General features: G+C 35.1%; 1 long non-coding RNA gene and 4 gene segments (V, D, J or C); all 5 read left to right on the top strand.

Annotated features, from left to right (window-relative positions):
* Nucleotides 1-615: 615 nt before the first annotated feature.
* LOC131528478 (T cell receptor alpha variable 13-2-like) lies at nt 616-1,622 on the top strand. The segment is given in 2 exon segments: nt 616-922; nt 1,228-1,622. Coding segments are annotated over 2 exon segments (435 nt in total).
* A 412-nt stretch (nt 1,623-2,034) lies between these two features.
* Nucleotides 2,035-2,660, top strand: LOC131552479 (T-cell receptor alpha chain V region RL-5-like). The segment is given in 2 exon segments: nt 2,035-2,148; nt 2,327-2,660. Coding segments are annotated over 2 exon segments (363 nt in total).
* A 242-nt stretch (nt 2,661-2,902) lies between these two features.
* On the top strand, nt 2,903-3,949 carry LOC131552486 (T cell receptor alpha variable 18-like). The segment is given in 2 exon segments: nt 2,903-3,440; nt 3,541-3,949. Coding segments are annotated over 2 exon segments (357 nt in total).
* A 7,173-nt stretch (nt 3,950-11,122) lies between these two features.
* On the top strand, nt 11,123-11,832 carry LOC131528471 (T cell receptor alpha variable 38-1-like). The segment is given in 2 exon segments: nt 11,123-11,397; nt 11,480-11,832. Coding segments are annotated over 2 exon segments (393 nt in total).
* Nucleotides 11,833-17,233: 5,401 nt separating this feature from the next.
* Nucleotides 17,234-19,444, top strand: LOC131552501 (uncharacterized). The gene is made up of 3 exons (XR_009273988.1): nt 17,234-17,395; nt 18,250-18,290; nt 19,198-19,444. It is a non-coding gene; the product is annotated as an uncharacterized LOC131552501 (long non-coding RNA).
* The last annotated feature ends 1,649 nt before the right edge of the window (nt 19,445-21,093 follow it).

Below are 21,093 nucleotides of genomic sequence, written 5' to 3'. Positions count from 1 at the left end.
AGGACAGGGTTGAACAGTCTTCAGGAGGAATGACTGAAAGTGACGGAGATCAAGTTATTTTAATGTGTAATTATACTACTGCTTCTACAAGTCCATACCTCTTTTGGTACAAACAGCTACCAAACAGATCACCAACATTCATTCTGAACCAGTATACCTCTGAGCCTGATATTATAAAGAAATATTCTGCAACATTGAACTCCACACCAAGAACATTTCCGCTGACGATCAAGAACCTACATGTGTCTGACTCTGCTGTGTACTACTGTGCTCTGAGGCCCACAGTGACTGAAACACACTCAACACTCATACAAAACTAAGAAATACACATTACAGGCTTACATTACCAGGCCCCTTCAAATCTGTATGCACAGAACATGAAGCTCCACCAAATTGGAATGAGCGGCATTCACATGATAGTTCAATTTAACACATTTTACCAAGTTTAAATCCATTTCACAATTCCACAAATTATCCCCAAACTCATTAAAATATTTTAAAATATTCTGCCTCGGCATAACTAATAAGGGGACAAAATAAAAGAAAACATACTAGAACTAGATTTGAGCCAGGTTAAGAATTTTTCAAGTTAAGCCTGTGTAGTGTAAATGCAGATATTGGATACGGGTCACTTTTAAAAGAAGGTGTAAGTGGGTCATCAAGAAAATCGAATATGCTATAGTCAAAAAATCTGATTTGGGCATCCAGACCTGCAGTGTAAATGTGGCCTAAATGTAATCTTTAGTTTTAAACTATGTGCAGATGTGAGGGGGGTTTTGGCATCAAAGAGGAGGAGTTTGGAATATAGATCCGAGATGATCTTGTTACATTTGCTCGACTGTCACAAAGCTCAGTCCTGCTGCAGTGACACACACATGTACAATGATACTTCATTCAGTCATTCTGCTCTCTGCCTTGACATGTATGTTTTGCATGCATTTGCATTTCTAATTTGACAATGTACATATGTTTTGTCAAATTAATCTTATTTTACATGCTTAATTCACTTTTTCATTGAAAATATAAACTTATTACATCCTTAAATAATGTACATTTTTCTCTGCTTTTACAATGTACAATCCTATATCACAATGACAATGCAATATTAATATTTAAAATAATTAACAAATATTGTTTATTGTATTTATTAAATTTCAAATCACTATAGTAAATAAATTTCATCATTATTTACAAATGGTTATTTTTTTCTCTTTCTCCTTCTTTTAGGTGTGAGTTTTGGAGATGAAATCACAGCAGACAGCACTGAGGAATCTGCTGCAGTGGGTTCAACTGTTACTTTATCCTGCAGTTATTCATCTGCACAATCACTTCAGTGGTACCGTCAGTATCCCGGATCAGCTCCTCAATTTCTTGTGCTTATAATAGAGAGTGTGAAAGAGACTAAGAGATCTGATGTAGATCCCAGGTTCTCTACTAAACTCAGAAAAGAAAACCAAGCAACAAAAGAGATCAAACATGTGGATCTGATGATCTCCTCTGCTGCTGTATCAGACTCTGCTCTGTACTACTGCGCTCTGAGGCCCACAGTGACAGGAAACACATCAACACTGTACAAAAACCTGACACAGATGAAGGTTTACAACCAATTTCTTTCCATATAGGTATATTATAAATTCACTCCTCTAGGAGTGAATTTCAGGTCACCAACTAAACGTTGATTTAAATACAGTTCAACTTGCATTTTTGTACAGGCACATTAATTTAATACCTATTTTTACCACCAAAATAAACTTCATCCCTAAATTCACTCTTTGTGGATATGCACATCTAAACAGAGACTCACTCCTGATTATCAGTCATATAGCTAAGTGCTATAATAAAGTGCTGTATGAGGAATTAATCCAGGTCGTATTTTGTTTGTTGTGTTATGAGGATTTATCATATAACAGAGTCAGTAAGTAACCACAAGAGGGTGCTATGCACTATAGGATATGAATAATAATTAAATGATACAGTGGTGTATGAAACAGATCTGATGTGATCTTGTCTCTCAAAGAGCTCTCTGGAAGAGGTGGAGTTTAGAGCACTGATATCTGATGTGATCTTAAACTTCAAGTCTGTTAGAGAGAACATAAGAAACACACACAATGATTCTCCATTCTGTCATTCTGCTTTCTGCATTTGTGTGTAAGTATTGAATTGTTGTGCATCTAAATACTCTGAGCAGCCAGAATACCTCATTTCGGCTCACAATTAAGTATAAAGCGTTTTCTTTATTGTATATTGCATTCTGTACTTAACATCAAAACTGAATGTAGATTCAATTTTAACACCAGTTCATAGAAGATTTGATCTACTTTTGCAGATGCAACACATGGAAATGAAATCAAACCAACCAAAATAGAGGAGTGTGCTAATGAGGGTTCAAGTGTTATATTATCCTGCAGTTATTCATCTGCATATCGTCTTCACTGGTACCGTCAGTATCCCGGATCAGCTCCTGAGTTCATTGTGCTCATCTCAGATGGTGTAAAACAAGCTCAGGAGTCTTATGTAGATTCCAGATTCACTGCCAAAGTCACCAAAGACAAAGAAAACCATGTGGATCTGGAGATCTCCTCTGCATCTATATCAGACACTGCTCTGTACTACTGCGCTCTGCAGCCCACAGTGACAGGAAACACATGAACACTGTACAAAAACCTGATACAGAATTACACCTACATCACACATATCCAACCTCCATATCTGCTATAGTTAACACAAGGAACACCCTCCATTTAGCAAATAAAAATAAAAATAAATAAAAATAAAGTTGACACACAAAATTAACTTAAAAGATACTTCTCCAAGTATTCATAATGTTTTATAAAGCAACCATGTTCAAAGAGGTGATAAAATAATAGTTAGATGCATTTGCTTTTGCCAGGTTGTGAAGCAGATGAGCTTTATATTTTTGAGGTAGTTGGTTGAACCTGACAGAGACTGTGTCATTTAAGCTGAGAATGCAAGCACACATACAAATATCCATGAGTATATCCAGTGGGTAAACATCCTTATAACAAACAGATAAGTATCGTGGTGATCAAGCATTTGTTCAAAAAAACTATTTACTGTATATCAATATTATCTTGACAAAGAATTTTGAAACACTTTGAAACATTCATGTTTATTTTATTGGTTCATTAATAATTCATCTTTGTATCTTTCTTCAGATTCATCTGTTAAATTAATAAATATATACTGTATATAACTCCTTGCAGCAAAAGTTTCCTCTAAGCAGTGGCAGAGCAAAAACATGAGAAGCAGCAGAAGGTATCATCACACAGAAAGCAGGAAGTTCCAGTGTGTTTGAGTGAATCTGCAGAGACTCACAGTAACACAGATCTACAGCTCAGAGCACAGACAACATTAACACACACCTGATCTGACAGTCAACATGGAAAAACACCTGCTTCTGCTTTTAATTATGATTTCAGGTACAATATGGCATTTTGATTCATTATAGTGGTATTCAGAAACATTCAGTTGGGATAGTTTTGTGTTACTTGACTCGCAAATTATTTTCATTTGTTTTAGGTGTGATGAGTGCAGACCAGATTGGACCAAATCAAGAAACTAATGTCATAAAAAAGGAAGATGAGACTGTGACTCTGAGCTGCTCATATGATACAAGCAACAGCTATGCTTATCTGTACTGGTACAGACAGTATCTTAATGAAGAGCTTCGCTATTTGTTATTCAAGCCTGCACGATCAGCTACTACAAGTGGGAGCCCCGATGATCCTCGCTTTCAGTCGACTACATCACACACATCCACTGAACTCACTATTACTGGTGTAACTCTGTCAGATTCAGCTCTCTATTATTGTGCTCTAAGAGTTGGAGCCCAGTGATACAAAGACTATGTGAAGCCGTACAAAAACTCAAATTCATTTTCCCCTTTGATGTCAAGCCATATCAAACCCACAATCTAAAATTTACACAATTTAATTTCACATGTGGAAACACACCTGTGTGCGGTTACTGAAAATGTAATAAAAAGGAAACAAAATACTTCCTGAATTTCAGTCGTAAATCACAACTCTCTTTAAGGAAGTTTCCCACCACTCCAAGTCAAATTCTTCAAATACTGCAAAATATTATGTACCATAAATGTCATTTTATTTCTTATTTATTCTGATTAATTGATTCTGACATTAGTTACACTGTTTGCAAATTATGTTAGAATATATTACAGTTAAATGTAATTGGTTCAGCTCAGCAAAATATATTTAAACTAACCACAAGAAGGCACCATTCTTCAAATTCTTATATGAGGCTGAACAAATCATAAGCTAAATTAAAATATGCTATAAAAATGCTAAATATTGTACAATACTATGACACTTAAGTGTCAAATTGATTCACAAATCCTTTCAGTCAAGCTATGAGTATTCAGATACTGTGGTATTTTCAGTCAAATGTGTTCAGTGTAACTTTAGCAAAGACAGACTGAAGCAACAAGGGGTTAAAAATCCATTCTACTGTAGATGTGTTCATTCAGTTTAGTTTAATTTAACACAGCACATTTACAGAATTATGATGACACACTGGCAAAAACATTTAGTGTTGTTCATCTCATAGTTTTGGGGTAAGTAGATTTTCTTCCATTTTAAATTGGGAATCAATTAATGATTGAGTTATTCAAATGGTAAATGGTTTTCTAAATTCTAAGGTGTAAATCTGAGAATACCATCCACCAGAATATGAGACTTCAAACAAAGGTTTGAAAAACCTGCAAAACTTGCCACCTCTGGAAGCATGTCTACGAGACACTACTCTGGTGTTCCAGAAATCTGATAACATTATGTGTATTATGTTACTGCTTTAGTTTATTAGCTGATTCAATTTGGATAAAAATGTTAGTTAGAAACATATAAATTCAGCACAGGGAGGCAGCATCCCTCAAGGTGTCTTCAGGGATTCAGGTGGCATGTGAGAGCTTGAAGACTTGAATCATCAAGAGAAGAACAGCACAAGAGGTAACCAAGAGCTAGAGTAAAGACAGAGAGACACAATCATTAGTTAAAATATTAATTTCTTTATCTCAGAAATGGAAAAATGGGTGATAATTACGCTTTTCTTCAATTTACATAATAATAAATAATAATTTATTTACAATTTTCATCGGAGATGCCTTGCTTGGTCGATATCTTACAACATTAAATACAGGAGATAAGATAATGCTATAGCAAGAACATGGAGATGAAAGCACGTTTTATGCGAGAGTGAAATCCACCTGCGTGCATTCATTCACACTCATGTTACAATAATACGCTCTTTACTTGACAGCTGTTGTTAAAATAACGCGATAGAAGCTGCCTCAAACTCAGAAATATAAAGAAAAGAAGAATATTGTGTCTGAAAGCTGTGCGCGCCGCACCCTGCCCGGCGGTAATGGTACTGTCCAACCGCGAGCGCAAAACACGGAAATGGAGAATAATTAGTCATTTGTATGTTTGTTCAAAAATCATACTCGGACGCAGCATATATCTCAGAATTCTGAGAAAAAAAGTCAGAATTGCGAGTTTATATCTCAGAATTGCGATCTTTATATCTCAGAATTCTGAGAAAAAAAGTCAGAATTGCGAGTTTATATCTCAGAATTGCGACTTTATATCTCAGAATTCTGAGAAAAAAAGTCAGAATTGCGAGTTTATATCTCAGAATTGCGACTTTATATCTCAGAATTCTGAGAAAGAAAGTCAGAATTGCGAGTTTATATCTCAGAATTGCGACTTTATATCTCAGAATTCTGAGAAAGAAAGTCAGAATTGCGACTTTATATCTCAGAATTGCGACTTTATATCTCAGAATTGCGACTTTATATCTCAGAATTCTGACTTTTTTTCTCAGTCGCAATAACCTTTTTCATTTTTTATTCAGTGGCGGAAACGGGCTTCCATACATTACAGATAAGAACAAAGATTAAATTGTAAGAAGGGTTGTTCATAAGAGCATACAGTACATCTAAAACTGCTGAGGCTAGAAAGGTTTTTGACTATATTTCCGACCAGGTACATTGTTCTGTCATTCTTAAATAGAAAACAAATCATCAATCATCATTTGCCTTTTTTGTGTGTGTGAGAAATATTAACATTTGTTGTTTTTCAGATCAGCTGCTATAGAAGACAAAATGAAATCTGAGTGCAGAGACAAGCAAAGGAATAGTAAGTATGTTTTAATATTGTATCTCCTCTGTTTGAATTTTTGAATCAGGCCTGGGGATTCGGTCAATCTTAGAAGAAAAACGTTAGCAATGTGTCCATTCCAGGTAGCTAATTTGTGCTTCTTTTCAGTCATTCCAACCCATTCTCACACCCAACTCGTCACATATTGAAGCTTGGTCAGGACCACTTGGCGTCGCTTTTTGACGCTCAAGGTACCCCTTAGCGTCATTTTTCGACTTGCAGGGTCCTCCGTTGCTTTAAATAGGAAAACCTTAGCGTCAATATGCCGACGCCAAAATGGGAATTTTATCGTCATAATTAAATTATATATTGGGTAATAACATTGCCATTATTGCATATATGTTGGGGTGTGATTTTTCAATGTAAACAGCCACAACAGTTTTATTTATATTACAATATTTACACATTTGTGAGCACATAACCCAACCCCTGCCCCTAAACCTACCATTTGTCAATAAAACACAAGATATAACAGGCAGATACAACTACCGTCATAATTTATTTAAAAAATATGAATATTCCAAGTCTTCCGAGGCAAAACATTTGATTTGTGAGAGGAATAAACGCGATTGCCGTCTCCGTCCGCCGTTAAGCTCAGCCTGTGTGCTGCAGTCTGTGCGCGAATTCAAAAAATGCCGCCAGAAGAAGCCTTACGTCAGCCTTGGTTGTGAAATACTATTGGTTCTTGTGTGTCTCGTGACCGATTGCGTCATGCTGTTCTGACAGGCTATTGGCTCTTCTGTGTCTCGTGACCAATTGCGTCATGCTACGGGACTGGAGTATCTTTTGAATGAGATGCGAGCGCGTTAACAAGAGCGGGATCATTTTCAGCGATTAAAACCTTGTTTTGCTCTCTTCTTCTCACAAAGACTTCGTATGGCTTCAGAAGACTTGGAATGCAACATGACTTGTTTGTAATGCTTTTATACTGCTTGTTTATGGTCAGTTTTTGCAATAAATACCTGTGACTGCACTTATATTTGCCTGTTACGTGTTTTATGTTGTTCAGAAGTGGGTAGGTTTAGGGTAGGGGTGGGGTTAGGTGCTCCAATAAAAGTATAAATGTATATAAAATGATTTATAAATTTTTTACAAATGCATGCAAACCATTAAACTAAGACAAACAACTGAAAACAACGGAGGATAACGTGTTGTCATTTTCCATAAGCGTCTTGACCTGACGCATAAAGCAAGTAACTGAAAGCAATGGAGATCTTATTTTGTCATATAATGACGCCTAGGGGCACCTTTGGCGTCTTCATAGTGACGCGAAAGGAGTTTGACCATGCTTCAGTTTTTGACGCCTTGGGAGTGAGAATGGGTTGGTCATTCATGTAAAAATCTGTTATCTAATTTTGTTTCTGTTTTGTTTTTTTTCTAAAGCTGCAAGACACTACTGACTAGGCTGTGCCCAGGTCTCCGGAACCTGCGACAACGCTCATCTCCGTTGGCCCTTAGTCTGCGGCTTCGGATCCACCAGCTCTGTCTCCATTGGTCGGCCCCCAGATGTTGGCAGCCACACCATCTACATCTTTGCTCCTCCCTCCCTTGACTCCGCCGTGTGTTGTCAGCACTGGGATGCTCTGGGTCTGTGCCATGTGCCAAACACCATCTAAGCTGCCAGGGCATCATCGTCATCCTCTCATCACCATCCCTTCACCACATCCTACCATCATCCTCGCACCTTTGCCTCTCACCATCCCTACACCATCTCCTCATCCACCTCCAAAACCCCTCAATCCCTCCCTATTCTGTTGCTTGAACTTTATCATCTTCAGTCTTTGCATACACATCTATTCACTTTACTTTTTTTTTTTCTTCAGAAAATTGCATTGTAATTTTTATTTATTCATTGATGTAAAATTCTTTACTTTTCAGTAATACAGGTATAACTGAAATGTTCTACAAATGGATAAGATGGCTCTTCCATAGCATTTCAGTCTTTTTTCATTTATGTTTTTTGTATAATGTTTTAAAATGTACTTGAGTATGTTTGTAGTAATACAAAAATACTATAAACATACTTGTATTTCAAGTGCATTTTTAATACATTTAATAGTATGTTTTTTTTGTTTTTCACCAAAGTATATATGCTGCTGTACTTTTTTTAATGTACTTCATGAATATTTGTAATGTACACAATATATAATACATTAAAGTTTTCTAAATATCAAAGTGTACGTGTGTATATATTGAAAAATATAATACTAATAAATATAATATAATATACTAGTAGTGTAATGCTAATACATTTCTAATAAGCTGAAATACAATTTAAATGTACTTGAAGCACATTAAAACGATGCTTCAAATATACCTTACCTGTAGTTCATGAAGTATTAAAAGTACATTTTAAATGTATTTTTAAAAATACACTTAAATTGCACTAAATATACTTAAAGTGGTTCCAATTTAACACAATTTCAATATATTAAATATATTACAAATAGATTAAAATTGAAGTTAAGCATATCTTGAAATACACTTAATATACTTAAAGTTGTTTCAAAATAATAAATTTATTATGCAATTAGTACAGTATAATGTAAATATATTAAGTGTGTCTGAAAAAGCACAATTTAAATATATTTCTTTTTCACCTGGGTATATTAACATTAGGTTAACGAATGTGACATTTTGTTCAGTGTTAGTAGTTAATGTTGGCCAACTATGGTTTTGAAAGGTTTGTGTATTCTATATAGAGTTTGCCTTTTAAAAGTGTGCCATTTCTACGTGATTTTCAGAGAAGACATTTCTAACAAAGTGGATGGTGAGCAAAGATGATGGCCACGTTTTGGAGCAGCACCTGGGTTTTGCAGATGTTTGTCTTTTTTCCTCATTATGTTTCTGTTGCCTAAAGATTCTTTGTGAGGATGAATCCAGAGAACATAATGCCCTGCAAAACGTCCTAAGACAGGAGAAATGGTGAAGATGCACTGTCCCAGCATTGGAAGACTGTATTTTTAAGTGTTATACATGCAATGTTTTAAATAAAGAATTTGATATTTTGTTATTATTGTGTCTGTTTTAACTGAATGCCTGTAGTACCTATGTAGAGAAATAATAAAATGAATTCTATATAAAAATAATAAAATCTAATGAAATCTATATTAAAATGAATGAATTACAGTAGTATACTGATGAATTGGATTTATTTACAGTAATTTACTGTAAAACAGTACAGTTTGCTACTGTAAATCTTAATTACAGTAACTTACTGGCAACAGCGTTGCCAGTTAGTTACTGTAAAAACCGTTTGAAATGTTTAACACTGTGGGAGTGTGAGAGTGAAAACAGTTATGAAGACATCATGTTTCTCTTTACCTGGATAATAATCCAACTTTGCATGGATAAGATGCATTATAATATAAAAATTATATTATTATAAAATTGTATTATAATGAAAAATAAAATAAAAATCCATTTGAGGCTTTTCATATATCTTATTTTATTGTTTCTTTCTTGTCTTTCTTTTTTTAATATTTCAAACAAAACACAATATAAAACAAAATATATAAACACAACAAACTGTTGCCAAACCAACGAGAAACCACGTCCCAAAGACGTTATATATTACAAAGTGTCCGAAAAGGAGTGGGATGAAGCAAAAGCTTATTATTTTCCCCACCCCCTATACAATTCCATAATGTTCCAGTATATATTTTAATATATTACATCATATATTATTATTTTTATATATGCCTCCCAAATGAACAAATCCACAATAACTAAACACCAACCAAATGGTTTTTATCCAAAACAACCAGTCATTCTATAATCACCTAACACAATCAACCTTATAACCCCCACAACCCTCACAATCACCCTAAACATCCACATATCCTTTTAATAAAGTGTTTTTATACAACGTTTTAAACTGCTTAATATTTATACAATGCTTTAACACCTGCTCCAAACCATTCCACAACCGCACCGCACATTTGATTGCTTTTATTGCATTTAATCCAATGAGAACAATCAATGGATACAGAGTCAAAGGCTAAAAGAAAATCCATAAACTGCAGCAGTTAGTAAGCCGAATGATACTATAAGTGAAAATAAATAAACTAATAAAAGTGAATGAACCCAAATTTACATATGTATAACTGAAATGAATCAATGTGAAATCAATTTGACACTTAAAATTGAACGAAGCACGGTAATATTGCTAATTACATTAAAACCATACAAAAGTAGCTAATGGTTAAAGTTTCAATCTATTATCATGTGTAACACATAGTGCAGGTATAATGTGCCACAAGGTGGCAGTGTTCTCAGACATTTCATTGGAACTGCAATAACAGAATTTGTAAAATTTATACTACATTTTTAATATAATGTGAAAAGTTGCAGATTTTTGGTGTCTTTTCTTTCATATATCACACCATTAAACATACTATTAAATGAAGGTTCGGAGCTTTCACTGGTTTCACACTCACAGAGATCAGGAGGTTCAGCTGAAAACATCAGTAACACAGTCAGAGCACAAAGAGCATTAACACACAGATGATCTGATCATATTCACCATCAACAAGCCCAGTGATACAAAACATGCAACAAGTCGTACAAAAACTAAAAGCCATTTTTTTTTTTTTACTTTGAAGCTATTATTATGAAAACTCAATATGAAATAACCGCAAACACCTGCATGAGGTTGAGGGAAGAAATGTTTTATAAAAGGAATAAAAGAACAAAAAAATAAAAAAATAAAAATGCTTATAAGGGTTTAGGGTTGCAACTGTGTGTTACAGAAATGTACTACAGTTGTGCAACATTTAATTTGTTACATTTGCAAAAAACATAAAGCTTCCCCATATTATACATGAATATGTGTTTCATGTATTGTCTGACACTATCTGACACTAAAATATGACTAATGTTAATTTTAACTTGTGTAATAAAATCTACTATGCACCCACTTAGAATTATTACTACTTAGAATTTATCTGTATCTTAACAATAATGGACAGAAAATTAGTTTCACATACAGTATATAGCAGTAATGAGCCAGGCCATAAGAAAAACTATTCCAACAAAAGCTTTTCTTTTGCCTTGAAGTGTCAAAAGAGGAGGGACTTAGATCTGACATGATGCAGTTATGTCTGACAGAGACTGTGGTAGAAATGATTCAGTCTGACTCTTCTCAGAGTGAACATTTGTACAATGGATCTTCACTCAGTTATTCTGTTCTGTGTCTCAACCGGTATGTATATTTATTTGACTGATTATTTGGTTGATTATTAAAAGAAGAAAATAACAAAACAAATGTACCTCTTCTTTTTCAGGTGCTGTCTTTGGAAATGTCATCAAACCAAACAAAACCAATGTTTTTGCTGAGGAGGGTTCAAGTGTTACATTGTCCTGTAGTTTTACTGACTCTAGCACTACAGATTATCTCCACTGGTACCGTCAGTATGGAAGATCAAAACCTGAATTTCTTGTACTCACCTACGACACTGCAAAAGAAGCTAAGGTGTCTGATGTAGATCCAAGATTCACTGTTAATGTGACAAAAAGGGAACATGTGGATCTGGAGATCTCTTCTGCTGCTGTATCAGACTCTGCTCTGTACTACTGTGCTCTGCAGCCCACAGTGACAGGAAACACATCAGCTCTCTACAAAAACCTGTTACAGTGAGAGACAGGAGAGAGAATTTAATTGATCTAATGCAAAAAGGATCAAAACATGAAACAAAGCAACATTCTAAAACGAGCAAAATTCATTTTAATCTGTTAAGAAGTGAAGCAGGGCAGTTATGGTCTAATGGTTAGAGAGTTGGACTTGTAACCTGAAGGTTGTGGGTTTGAGTCTTGGTACTGGCTTGGACAAGACTGAGATGCCCTTGATCAAGGCACCTAATTTCCAATTGCTCCCTGGGTGCTGCAGCATAGCTCACTATTATTGTGCTCTAAGACTATTGGCCCAGTGATACGAAACGTGAAACATGTCAAACAAAAACCTGAAGCTCTTTTCCACTTTCACTTTTTTCTAGTGAAAACCATATCAAAACCACTATCTATCCATTCCTGCTGAGGCCTGTCATAAAACATCAAAGACACTTGTGTGGTTTGTTTTATAGTCTTAAAGCACCTTAATTAAGCATCTTAATTTACATTTTAATTAGTGTTATTTTTTCCCAGAAAATGAAAATTAATTTTAATATAAAAATCTATATATATTACAAATACATGAATAAAATGAGTTTTGAGTTCATGAGCACAATAAAGTACTTGTGCCTTTGTCCACCACAACAAAATTCAAAATATGATGAACAATGTGCTGAATATGTCTTGCATTTTCATGTATTTTTTTGGTCATGAACCTGGATTTCAGATGTTTTTGGATGTGCCAGAGGGAGGAGGCAAAGGAACCTCTTCAAACTAACTCTGTAGTGTAGATCAAGTGCTCTTGCTCACTGGAGTATATACAGTCACTCTGTCACAGACTAGATTGGGGTGAGAATAAGATCTGGATTTATATTAGACTTCATTTTTAAAGCAAGAAAGATGACAGACTGGATAAAACAAACTATCATTGTTTTAATATATGTCTGGGGTAAGTAAGATTTCTTGTGAGTAATTCTTTTTAAATACTCTTTGTAATACTACAAAGTTATTTTGAATGTTTATGATATTTCTTTGCTCATGTTGTTCATGATTTGGTTCTACAGGAATAGAATCACAGGACAGTGTTGAGCAGAAAACAAGAGTTCAAACTGTTTATGAAGGTGGAACTGTAATGATGAACTGCACATATCAAACACAGCTCACTCCGACTCTCTTTTGGTACCAGCAAAAAGTAAACAGAGTTCCTAAATATATGCTCACAGAGTTGGTAAGACTGGAGATGAAGATAAAGAGTTCAAAGACAGATTTAATGCACATATCAACACATCTTCAAAATCAGTTCCTCTGATGATCCAGGATGTGCGTGTGTCTGACTCTGCTGTGTACTACTGTGCTCTGAGGACCACTGTGAGAAAACTCAAGTCAAACCACATACAAAAACACAAAACTTAAACATAGATGTGTTTGTTTCTTTACAGTAAACATTTCTGAAATGTAAAATCTATAATAAAGTTATACTGAATGAACTATAATACTCATTGTGCAATCAATGTAATATTATCCATCCATTCTCCAATCTGCTTTTCCTTTGTAGGATGGCAGCAATTTAATGTTATTTTGATATTAATTTTATTTAATTGCATGATTTTGAATTATGTAAATGTGTTTTCTTGATTTAAAGGATGTTCACAGCATAACTGTCTTGCTAACATGTGAACCATATTGGATTATGATGCATGATGTAAACATAAGTAGGCTATGTGTTGCATTTGATTCAAGAATTATCAAATTAGAATTTATCTGTAATTTGATGGACAGATAAATGTGTTTCACATGATGCTACACTGTTGTGAGTCGGGCCCAAAATGACATTCAAAATGTTTCTGATACTGATGGAGAAAAAACTCTAAAACTCTAAACACTAAAGTTCCTCATTTAAAGCAGCAATCATTACTTTCAAAATCATTTTAATTAAAAGCACACCTTGTCAAATAGTGATAATGTATTACAATAATTTTGCATTTTTCGGCTTAAGCATCAGCTTATTCTGTATTTCTTTGGTGTGGTTTATTTTGCTATTCAGTTACTTGTTTTTCACTTCAGAATTTTTATGTTACTTATTTATTTATTTTTATTATTGTACAGCACATTGGTCAGTGGACTGTTGTTTTAATAGTGCTTTATTAATAAACTAAACCAAACTGAAAACTGTTATTCTTATAAGGACAATCATATTCCTAAATAAGGATCCTAGATTATTTTGGTTTATTTGTTTGGTACAGTTGTAAAAATGACTTATGTGATTAGATCTTTCTTCTCTTCTCAACATCTGAACTGAGTTATAATATGAGGGAGGAGGAACTCAGCGTTCATATCGTGTCTGACTGAGACTGTGGTTGAATCGATTCAGTCCGACTCTTCTCAGAGTGAACACTTGTGTAATGGATCTTCATTCAGTTATTCTGCTCTGTGTCTCAGCTGGTATGTTATATTATTTGCATAATTATTTATTTTTCTGTTAACAATTTTACTTACTTAACTTTTCACTAAAAAGGTACCAATTAACTTTTCATTTTCAGCTGCTGTCTTTGGAAACGTCATCAAACCAGACCAACCAGATGTTTTTGTTGAGGAGGGTTCAAGTGTTACATTATCCTGTACTTTTTCTGACTCTGGACGTACAGATTATCTCCACTTTTACCGTCAGTATGGAAGATCAAAACCTGAATTTCTTGTACTCACCTACAGCACTGCAAAAGAAGCTAAGGTGTCTGATGTAGATCCAAGATTCACTGTTAATGTGACAAAAAGAGAACATGTGGATCTGGAGATCTCCTCTGCTGCTGTATCAGACTCTGCTCTGTACTACTGTGCTCTGCAGCCCACAGTGACAGGAAACACATCAGCTCTCTACAAAAACCTGTTACAGTGAGAGACAAGAGAGAAACACAGAGACAGAGATGAAGACAGAAAGAAGCTGTAAGTGGCAATTATGAACCAATGAAAAGAAAAACAGGTAGTACCAAAATCAAAAGGTACACACAGGTCCCTATGATCTCTATGAAGCTGCTCTTTAATACCTGTAGTTGTCAACTGTCAAACAATAAAACATTTCAAATATTCCCCATTTGCAATAAATAGTGCAGGTTGATGTATGCCACAGGATGGCAGTGTTCACACACTTTCACATGGAGATATTGCTATGTTCCTATCCTATAAAAGGAAATATAGTCATACTACAAAATTATATTAAAGTTTTATATTGTACAAATTATATTGAAAATATACTTACATAACAGAAAACATATAAATCAAGAAACCACATAGTCTACTGGTTACTTAACATTTCCATGCTAATAATAAAGAGTAAAAAAATGCAGGCATCAAATATTTGCACCTTTACAACCTTAATCAATTCAGAAGTTGGACGTATATCGGTGTAATGCGTACAGTATATTTCACTGGCTTCTTCATATTGACACTTTTCGAATTATTTTTTGAATAATAATGTTCTTTTTGAAGAAACACTCCATTGCATTATACTCTGTGCTCCATCATCACCATTATCATGGTTTGTGCACAGTGAGGAAGCTAAATGTCCATCAAAAATGGTTTAATTATCATGCTTATGATGTTGTTTTTGATGTAGGCTAAACCCCCATGTAAAACTTTTTATATACTATGTTCTCTAAATCGCTTATAAAATAGCGTAGTCAGCCTATCTAAAACAGTCAAATGACAGTCATAAACATCAGCAGGAAGTTCAGTGAGGAGGAAGTTCCTGTGAGTGTTTCTGACTGATCTGCAGTGACTTACAGCTCAGAGCACTGAGAGACTCAACAGAGAACTGAACTGATCTGACTGAACATGGACAGATGCTTCATACTGATTCTCATTCTGGGAACAGGTATTATTTACTGAGAAAATTACAAAAATATTTATGTACGTAAAAATTCATGATCTTTTAAAATTCTCGAACCCAAAAGGATATATTGATATTATTTTGGTAAATTCTATTTTGAAAAACATGCTGTGAAATGTGTTTCCAATATTTTTTGTCAACTTTGCTCTCACAAATAAAAAATCAGTTATATATGTGCTTACTGTTGACAGGTTTGGTGGCTGGAGACAACATTGAGCCAGATAAAGGGACAGAAAAAATCTCTGAAGAAAGTGAAACTGTCAAGCTGAGCTGCTCATATAGTACAAGTAGTGAATATGTTGTGCTTTACTGGTACAGACAGTATCCCAACAGAGAACCACAGTATTTATTAGGCAAAGGTGCCCGATCACGTTATGATGATCACACCTCTGACGGTCGATTTAATTCGGCTACAACACGTACATCCACTGAACTCACTATTACTGATGTACGTCTGTCAGATTCAGCTCTCTATTATTGTGCTCTGAGAGTAGAAGCCCAGTGATACAAAACACGAATCTTGTCGTACAAAAACTTGAAGTTCTTTTCACTTTGAAACTATCTACTGAAACCATAATCAAATCCACAATCTATCCAGCCCTGAATGTAATAAAATATGTGGTAACACCTGTGTGAGTTTGAATTAGACATAAACTTTTTGGAAAAACTTCCAAAAAGAACTGACAGCGTGTTCAGATATTGCATTCTTTGTGGTTCCTTTTATAAACAAACACATTCTAAAATATAATTTCTTAATTGCTTGTCTTCATGCAGTAAAACAGGGAGCCAGTAGAGAGAGGGAAGTCACAGTGAGATTTGTTGAAAGGGTGATTTCTGTCTTTTTCAATATTAGGACTCCTTCTCAAATGACACCACTCCTGTTGAGTTCATGGCTCTGTTGACTCCCCAACAGCATCCAGCCAATATTGATATTATCGTTCAGTCTGTTGGACATCGGAGCTTGTTCTCCCACTGACACACAGACTACAGTCATGCTCAAATCTAGTCCTCAACAAACCAAAGCCACATTCATTATATATGGCAAAAATCATGAGAAAACCCCTTTTAATTGATAGGCTTTGCTAATCCAGTAATTTTACATTTATTCATTTAGCAAATGCTTTTACTCAAAGGGTCTTTGTAATTCCTGTAATGCAACACCATTCTGTGTGCGTTTTATAGTCTTGCTTCAAGAAAGAATGATACATTATAATATATATATATATATATATATATATATGTGTGTGTGTGTGTGTGTGTATTTAACAGTAGGCTACAGAAAGTCCTATTGCATTAAGGAATTAAATAAAGGACATATTGCATTAAGATTATTTCAGCTTTTGTCTTTGAAAAGGACCATTTACACTGTAAAAAGTCCTTCAAGGGTGTTGTCTGTAGGAATTTATTTTAAAAAGTATATTTCTTCCAATTAATTGATTCCCTTTTCTTTTTTAATTCATTTAAGTTTTACATAAGTAAAAAGTGTGAATGTTTTTGTAACTTATTATTACCTATCAAAAAAATGATTTTACTGAATTTCACAATAAATTGCTTCTACAAAACTCTATTTAAGTGTTTATATCCAAAGTAAAACATCACGACCCGCACATGCTGCAGCAGAACAACAAGATCGTTGCTCATTGTCACCTGTACCGGACCAGTTTCGGATTTCTGTGGAGTTTTTGAAGGCTTTATACAACGTGCAACACATGTAAGTAACTATTTACATCCTATAAAGCTAGCTTTTAGCCGAATGAGCACGCATTTATTGCACTATAAAATGTAAAAGCGTCGCCCGGTTTCAGACAGTAACGTTAAGTTTGTCAGTTTTGCAGGTGCCGCATGAGGCCTAACCGAAGGTCTCGACATTAACATTAATCTTAAAACAAGTAACGTCATTGCTAACGTTAACGTAGGATAGGTATATGTGAGATATATTGCCAAATTATGTTTCTACTTAGTTTGCGGACTTTTTTATAAACAACATCGTCATTTTGTTTGTTTAACGTTGGCCTCGGTGAATGTGAATTATTTTGTCTCAAATCACTCGTCTTAAATGTTCTGCCTCTTTCCGAATTAGCTAGCAAAACACTAGTGGCATGGCCTCTCATCCTCGTACGTTAACTGCTAGGTTTGTAGTTACTGTTGTTGTCCCTGCATGATTGAAAAAGATCAGGACATAATATATTCCTGGCGTCTCTCTCTCTGCAACGTGGTATCATGAAAATTGGTAAATATGTATACGTGTGTGTTGCTCTCTCCTCGCATTCTGATTCGAATGAGGGTAAAAAAGTTGTTAAGACTTAAAGTAGAAAGATAGGACTGGCAGCAGGCTCGCACCCTGAGTGTTCAGCAAAGCAGCTGTTTATGGACCTAGTCCGCTTTAACATTGTTTTATCATTTTTTAAAAACGCTTTTACTTAATCTGTTGAAATATTTGTCTGAAATATTTTGAAACCATTTGTTCAAGTAAAAAGATTAAATATTTCTTTTGCATTGCAATAACATCAATGATCCTGATATTTTCATAAATAAACTCTTCTTTCATTTGTGTTGCTTCTTTAGAAGACCATCAGATCTACTGGGAGGAGCAGTTCATGGAGTAGGTAAGCTCTTTAGTAGGTGGGATTGAGGTAAATGTTTCAGAGGTTTGTTGTTATCTGTCATTTAGAGGAATTAAGGTAACCAAAAGTCAGTTATTGAGAGTCGGGGAAAAAAACTAAATTGGCATCCCTTTCTATTTTTTAATGACAGATGGGATGGCCTTGTAAATTATGCAGCGCTGTTGTACCAGCAAAGACTGATATTCTAAAACATTATAGACTGCATCATGGGACCTTTGGACAGAGCCATGCCTTGCCCTGTATACATATAGACTGCCCATGCTCTTTTAAAAACTGGAGTAGCTTCCGCTGTCACTTATCACGACAACATCCAGCAGTTGACTCACTTAACTCACCTCAAGTAACTCTTTTCTTTACCTGCCTATTATGTCAAAAATCTGGATTCCTAGCGAAAAGGAGTTTTTTGAACACATTGGTCATCATCTGAAAAATAATGAGACTGTAAAGTGTGTTTTTGCAGGGTGCGATCACCAAACAAATTTGTATGGGACTTTCGCGACACACAAACACAGGAAGCATACGCCACATACTTCACAAGATTTCAAACCAGGCATTATTTGTGAAGGCAAATAAAAAAGGCATGATCGTGGCCTATGGTTGTACTGCTGGTCTTCCTGATTTTGCAGAGATCATTCAAATTGCCCTTTTTGGGGAAAAGGTGCATTTTATTGTGAAAACACTCATGTCCTGGTATGATGAACACTATCATGGATTTCATCTTGAGAAGACGGATTACATAACTCTTGTTGAACAACAAAACCTTAGTGATGTTTGTCCCCTGTCAGCCTATATTGTTGCAGAAAAGCTCATGGTGACATTAAAGCGCCACATCTGTCTCCAGTGTTGAGTATGACTTTGTATAACATATTTGTTTCTTCTGTCTTTCTAGACATGGAACCAACAGTCAGATTCCGGGTCCTCATTGATCACGAGGTCAAAAACCTACACTCAACAGTGGCATACCCTCAACTGTGGATGAATTGGTTGCAGCCATCAAAGAACAATTTGCCATCACCACAGAAATCAGTCTTCAGTACAAAGATGAAGAGTTTGATGACTTTTTCACCCTATCGACCACAAAGGAACTTAAAGATAAAGACACACTGAAAGTAGTGTATGTACCGCTAAACATAACACTAGGGCTGCAACAACGAATCGATTAAATCGATAAAAATCGATTACTAAAAGAGTTGGCAACGAATTTCATAATCGATTCGTTGTGTCGCGCGACGCGGAGACGTTTGATTATTAAAAAAAAAAAAAAAAACTTTAGTTGAGCGCGGAGCGGAGTAAACACACTCGGTCTCTCTCGCACACGGATGCTAGCAGAGTTCGGCGCCTCATAGACAGGGCGGAGCAAAAATAAAAAAAAAACGAGCGGAGGTAGAGGAAAGATACATGGCGGAGGCAGAGAAATCCGTGCGACCCAAGTCATCCAAGGTGTGGGAACATTTCACACTAAAACAGAAAAAGTGTGTTAACTGCAAAATATGCAAAAGCGACATGGCATGACACGGGAGCAGGGGCGGCGTTTCCGTATGGCAGTTGCCATACCCTAGCCCAGTCAGGTGCTGTGAAAAATTATCCAAACTTGAGTTATTATTATTTTAAATCAGAGGGTTTTAAAAATAGTTAACCAATGATAAGCATTAAAAAGAGCTTGTCAGTAAAACTTCGTAACGCCATTGGATCATCAAGCTCTCAGCGAAACCTCGTAACTTCACCCCGCCTCCATTCAGACTGACGCGCCGCGCACAGCCTGGAGACAGATCTCCGCTTTTTCGCAACGCAATTATATTGCAAGACTAAAGACACGTTTTTATTCACTCGCCTTTTTTGGACCATTCATTTTTCAATCTGTTGTCATGTATAGCTACACTGCAATAAAAGCTTTTCTTACTTAGTAATTTTGTCTCGTTTCCAGTCCAAATATCTAAAAAATGGCATGAGAAAATTAAGTGATGCTTTTAACTTCTGTTTGAGATTATATCTCATTAAGATTATTTTTCTTACCCCATTGGCAGATAATTTTGCTTGTTTTAAGCAAACAATCACTTAATTTTGAGGTGTTTTTTCAGAAAATAAGACAATTTCTTATGCTATTTCATGTGTCTAGTAAATGTATCTTGATTTAAATTTTTTTAGATATTTGGACTGAAAACAGGACAAAACTACTAAGTCAGAAAAGCATTTTTTGCAGTGTATATTCTGTGCTTTGTCCCATATAGGTTATTATTGACAAATATATTTGTGTGTTGTACTTTAATTTACTTTTAATTTAATTTTAAAGTTCTTTTATAGCACTTGGTCATCTTAAGCTGTGTTCAAATGTGGTGTATAAATGAACCTTGCACTTACTACAATGATGGTAATAATTTAATGAATAAGCTTCAAGTGAACTTGAGAGAGAGAGAGAGAGTGTGTGTGTCAGTGTGAGAGTTTGTGAGTGTGTGCGTCTGCAAAAGTGTGTGCGTCTGCGAGTGTGTGCGTCTGCAGTGTAGTGTAGAGAACAAGTTCTGACATTCAAACAAATCCTGTTAAATTTTCTGATTTGTATTGTTCTTTATTTTTTATAAATTATTTATTGTTCTGGCAGCTCAGGTGGCACTTTATTTAAAAAAAAAAGTGTATATATTTGGCAGATGTAAAGTATACATGTGTATGTTTTTTGTGTTAGTCCATTTTTATTTTAATTTATTATTATTATAACAGCTCAGGGATGTTCAAGGAGCAACATGTTTGTGCACTTTCTAAAGATTTTTGTTTAAAGGGTTGGAAATGAATG

This window comes from Onychostoma macrolepis, chromosome 02 (assembly GCF_012432095.1).
Source record: "Onychostoma macrolepis isolate SWU-2019 chromosome 02, ASM1243209v1, whole genome shotgun sequence".
Classification (NCBI taxonomy): Eukaryota; Metazoa; Chordata; class Actinopteri; order Cypriniformes; family Cyprinidae; genus Onychostoma; species Onychostoma macrolepis.
Note: the sequence above shows the minus strand (reverse complement) of the source record. Positions and strands in the feature narration are given on the sequence as shown.